General features: G+C 56.3%; 1 protein-coding gene across 2 annotated transcripts; it reads left to right on the top strand.

Annotated features, from left to right (window-relative positions):
- The first annotated feature begins 1,296 nt into the window (after positions 1–1,296).
- PSMB10 (proteasome 20S subunit beta 10) lies at positions 1,297–3,836 on the top strand. Of its 2 annotated transcripts, none has more exons than XM_039851838.1 (8): positions 1,297–1,532; positions 1,743–1,830; positions 1,915–2,012; positions 2,122–2,262; positions 2,524–2,639; positions 2,750–2,808; positions 3,373–3,545; positions 3,668–3,836. In XM_039851838.1, the coding sequence occupies exons 1-8, from the start codon at positions 1,477–1,479 to the stop codon at positions 3,777–3,779; spliced, it is 843 nt and encodes a 280-aa protein (XP_039707772.1). In that variant the 5' UTR covers positions 1,297–1,476; the 3' UTR covers positions 3,780–3,836. The 2 variants fall into 2 exon arrangements, with proteins under 2 accessions (XP_039707772.1, XP_039707773.1); XM_039851839.1 differs by having other exon boundaries at positions 1,300–1,532; positions 3,394–3,545; positions 3,668–3,832.
- The last annotated feature ends 203 nt before the right edge of the window (positions 3,837–4,039 follow it).

Below are 4,039 nucleotides of genomic sequence, written 5' to 3'. Positions count from 1 at the left end.
GCCTTGACGTGTGTGTTGTGGTTGAGGGGGAGGCACTCGGGTCCACACACCAGGATTCATTTAGCAGTAGCCACAGGCCTGGTGCTTTGTGAAGCACAGAGCAAGATGGACTTTGCAAAAGCCTAGGATTGAACTGGACACCCTGAAATGTACAGCTTCCCACTCTCCTGGTTGAGCTGTTAAGGCAGCCTACCTTGTGCCTGCCTCCATTTTGGGCATGGGCACTGGGGGTAGCTGCACACACAGCTGTGGGATGGTGGCATGTGGATGGAGCCAAGGGTTTGTGATGGGCAAGAACTAACCTGTCCCTCCCAGCTCCCAAAAGAGCAGGCAAGACCTCACTTCTAGATAGGGCATTTTGAGTGCTAGGTAGATGACAGAAGCACAAGAGTTTAGAATCTGGGAGAGATGGCCACTAATCCGATCATTTTGCTAATGAAGGTTTCAGTATTAATGGAGCTAAGAAGTCTGAGAGATGTCTAGAGAGCAACAAGGGGCCGAGTATTGTGTGTCAGGGAAGGCTTCCCAGAGGAAGTGGTGCCTCTGCTGAGATGTGAAGGGTAACACAGGCCACCATAAAGACTTGAGTTTGAGTCTAAGAGCACTGCACAGCTGCTGAAGTTTAACCAGGAAAGAGTGTGAACAGATTTCTGATCTAGAAAGAGCCTCCTCTCTATGGGGTAGAGCTGGAAGCGGGAGGGGAAGGGTCAGGAAGTGTAGGGAAGCCAGGGAAGCCAGTGCAGTAGCCAGGGGAGAGAGGATACTAGCTGAGACTAAGGTGGTAGTTAGGTGAAAGATGTGGATAAAGATCATTTGGGAGGTGAAATAAAGCTTGGCCATCAGTAGAGCCCAGCATGCCTCCAGGCCACGAGATGAACAGCCATGTGGTGCCCCTCTTGGGAAAGGGAAGATAGCACATGAGAAGGAAGATAAAAGGATCAGTGTCCCCATGATGAATGATTGAGCCTCTGTGTTTGAGGTTTCTAAGAGGAAGCAAAGGCAACAAAGGCAGGAGTTGGGTGAAGGAGGGTGACAAAGGACAAAAGTCCAGGCCCCATGCTGTTAGACCTGTAATAACGTGGACAGAGACCTGGCAAATGGTCTGACAGCCTTAGGGTGCTGGAAACTGAGGTTAGAGTTGGTGTCAGAGAAAGAGTTAGGGGCTCAGATTGAAAAGGGGAGGAGTTGCTGAACAATGGCCAGAAGAGATTTGCCCTCTGTCCAGAGAGAGGACCTGGGAGCAGCATGGAGAGCCAGGATGGGGACATCACCACCTTCCCAAGCTGCTTGGGACCAGAGGTGAAGATGAAAGTGAAAGAGAAGCAAAACAGGGTAGTGTCGTCTGAGCTAAGGTGAAAGCGAAAGCAGATCCGTGAAGTCCCGCTGAGAGCAAGGCTTAGACCTTTCGTGCTCCCCACTGGTCTCACTCCTCTAACCATCGACCCCCAATCCCTGGGCTGCCCTGCTCACCCCAAGATGCTAAAGGCAGCGCTAGAGCCCCGAGGGGGCTTCTCTTTCGAAAACTGCCAGAGGTGAGGTGGGGAATGTTTGATCCAGAGCTGCTTATGCTCTCTGTAAGGTCTTCCGGGAGTGGGAGCCCCAGGGCCTTTATTCCTGGTGGCGAAAGGCTAGGGGGGGTAGCATGTGTTGGGTGACTTGGGTTCCCAGGTTTACTCCGGGAGGTCAGAGTGACCAGGATCGAGCTGGGGAACCTAAATATGGGCCACTCTCTTTGTTTCCAGAAACACATCCTTGGAACAGAAGCTCCCGGGGCTTCGGGTCCCTCATGCACGAAAGACCGGAACAACCATCGCGGGCCTTGTGTTCCGAGTGAGCAGGGGGAGGGGACTGGGAGGCTTACATGGGCGGCCTGGGATCAGCGGGTACTGAGTCAACGCTCTCTCCGCCCCCCAGGACGGGGTTATCTTGGGCGCGGATACGAGGGCCACTAACGATTCAGTAGTGGCGGACAAGAACTGCGAGAAGATCCATTTCATCGCGCCCAAAATCTAGTGAGAATCCCCTAACCCCGTTCCCCCACGCAAGAACCGCCCCCTCGTTCACGTCCCGGGTCCCGGCACATCCCGGCCCCGCCCACGCCGACACTCCCTTCGCCCTCAGCTGCTGTGGGGCTGGAGTAGCTGCGGACGCTGAGATGACCACGCGGATGGCGGCATCTAACATGGAGCTACATGCGCTGTCTACCGGCCGCGAGCCCCGCGTAGCCATGGTCACCCGCCTTCTGCGCCAAACGCTCTTCCGGTACTGGGGCGGGACTAAACGACCCTGGGGAGGTGCCGTCACGGAGAGGGCGGGGCTGAGAAGAGGTGGGAGAGGAGAAAGGGCGTGGCGGCAACGTCCGGAGAGACCGGAAGAGGCCGGCCTGAGAGGAGCTGGGCCACAGGAATGAGCGACGTGCCGGAAGGGATGGGGCTCGAATCCAGAAGTGGTGTCGTCGGGGGGACGGGAGGGGGAGGCCTTGGTCTAGGTGCTAGTGGCTGACCACGCCCAATCTGCGCAAAGGTACCAGGGCCACGTGGGTGCATCGCTGGTCGTGGGCGGCGTAGACAGGACAGGACCACAGCTCTACAGTGTGCACCCCCACGGCTCCTACAGCCGTCTGCCCTTCACGGCCCTGGGTGAGCGCTTCTGCCCCGTCTCCACGAACCACCCCACTGTGACCCTGGCCTCAGGTTTGTTCCGCGTTGGGGAGGCCGCGGCTCACTTTAGATGCCCCTTTTGCCCACAGGCTCCGGCCAGGATGCAGCCCTGGCGGTCTTGGAGGACCGGTTCCAGCCGAATATGACGGTGAGCGACACCTGCACCTCCCACTACGTGGTCGTTAGTGGGAAGTGCACCCAAGAGCTGGAGAACGCAGAGGGACAGTGGCCTAATCTGGAGGTCAGGGAAGGCTTCTCAGAGGAGGCGACGACTGAGTGGCCAGTGGAGTGAGGGTAGAGAAGTGCTATTCCAACAGATTACCGTCAGTGCCAGAGCTTTGGACTACGGAAAAGTCAAAGCTCAGGGAAGAGAAAATGGATTTTGTATGGAGTGGGATAGAAGTAAATGACGTATGTCACTTCCAAGGTGCCTAAAGCCCAGAAAGAGAAAGACAATGAATCGTGGCTGAGGGGCCAAGACCACATTGGTTGGGTGGATAGGCCACCAGTAAGTGACCCAGATCTGTGATGATGGGAGCAGAGGGTCTCTGGAGAGAGGGAGGCAGAGACCAGGGGAGGGGAATTTGGGGTGGAGATGGGTTGTAGAAGGAGAGAGAAATTTGGGTGTGAGCAATTGGTAAGTAGTCTGGGTTTCAAGATTAACAAAGTCTCCAGGCTGTTGCCTGAGGGTGATACCAAAAGGGTCCATCACGCCTCACACACTTTGCCACAGCTGGAGGCCGCGCAGGGGCTGCTGGTGGAAGCCATCACTGCAGGAATCCTGGGTGACCTGGGCTCTGGGGGCAGTGTGGATGCATGTGTGATCACAGGGACTGGTGCCAAGCTGCTGCGAACACTGAGCTCACCCACAAAGCCCATAGAGAGGTGAGAACAAAGGAAATGGGAGACCACAGGGGAGGATGGACTGTAACAGGGAGGTAGGGGGCTGCAAGAGGATGGGCCACATGATGGGCTTATGTTGAGAAGCCATCCCTCCTCCCTCCTAGGCCGGGCCAGTACAGCTTTGCCCCTGGGACCACAGCTGTCCTGTCCCAGACAGTGATGCCACTGCCCCTGGAACTGGTGGAGGAAACTGTGCAGACCATGGAGGTGGAATGAAGTAGGCTGAGGCTTAGAGCCTGGAACAAGGGGGAATAAATGCAGAAAATGCAAATACCTGAACAGATGCTGTGTTGTTCTTGGGTGGAAAGGTTGAGCAGCCAGCAGGGCTCTGTGGCTAAGGTATCCCTGCAAGGGCCACTCCCTCCCACACCTCCAGTCACTGGTCTAAGAGGTGCCCTTCACCCATCACCTTAGGCGTCTCACTCCAGAACCTCAGCCCTGGTGAGCACTGCAGGCTCAAGGTGGAAAGCCCCCTC

This window comes from Pteropus medius, unplaced genomic scaffold, assembly GCF_902729225.1.
Source record: "Pteropus medius unplaced genomic scaffold, Ma_sr-lr_union100, whole genome shotgun sequence".
NCBI lineage: Eukaryota > Metazoa > Chordata > Mammalia > Chiroptera > Pteropodidae > Pteropus > Pteropus medius.
This window is presented reverse-complemented; position numbering and strand designations above follow the sequence as displayed.

What these genes read in the sequence shown, in the direction of transcription:
- PSMB10 (XM_039851838.1), top strand. Translation starts at nt 1,477, where the DNA reads ATGCTAAAGGCAGCGCTAGAGCCCCGAGGGGGCTTCTCTTTCGAAAAC. An exon ending in TCGCGGGCCTTGTGTTCCGA is followed by an intron (nt 1,831 to 1,914) that starts GTGAGCAGGGGG and finishes TCCGCCCCCCAG; the next exon opens with GACGGGGTTATCTTGGGCGC. An exon ending in TTCATCGCGCCCAAAATCTA is followed by an intron (nt 2,013 to 2,121) that starts GTGAGAATCCCC and finishes CTTCGCCCTCAG; the next exon opens with CTGCTGTGGGGCTGGAGTAG.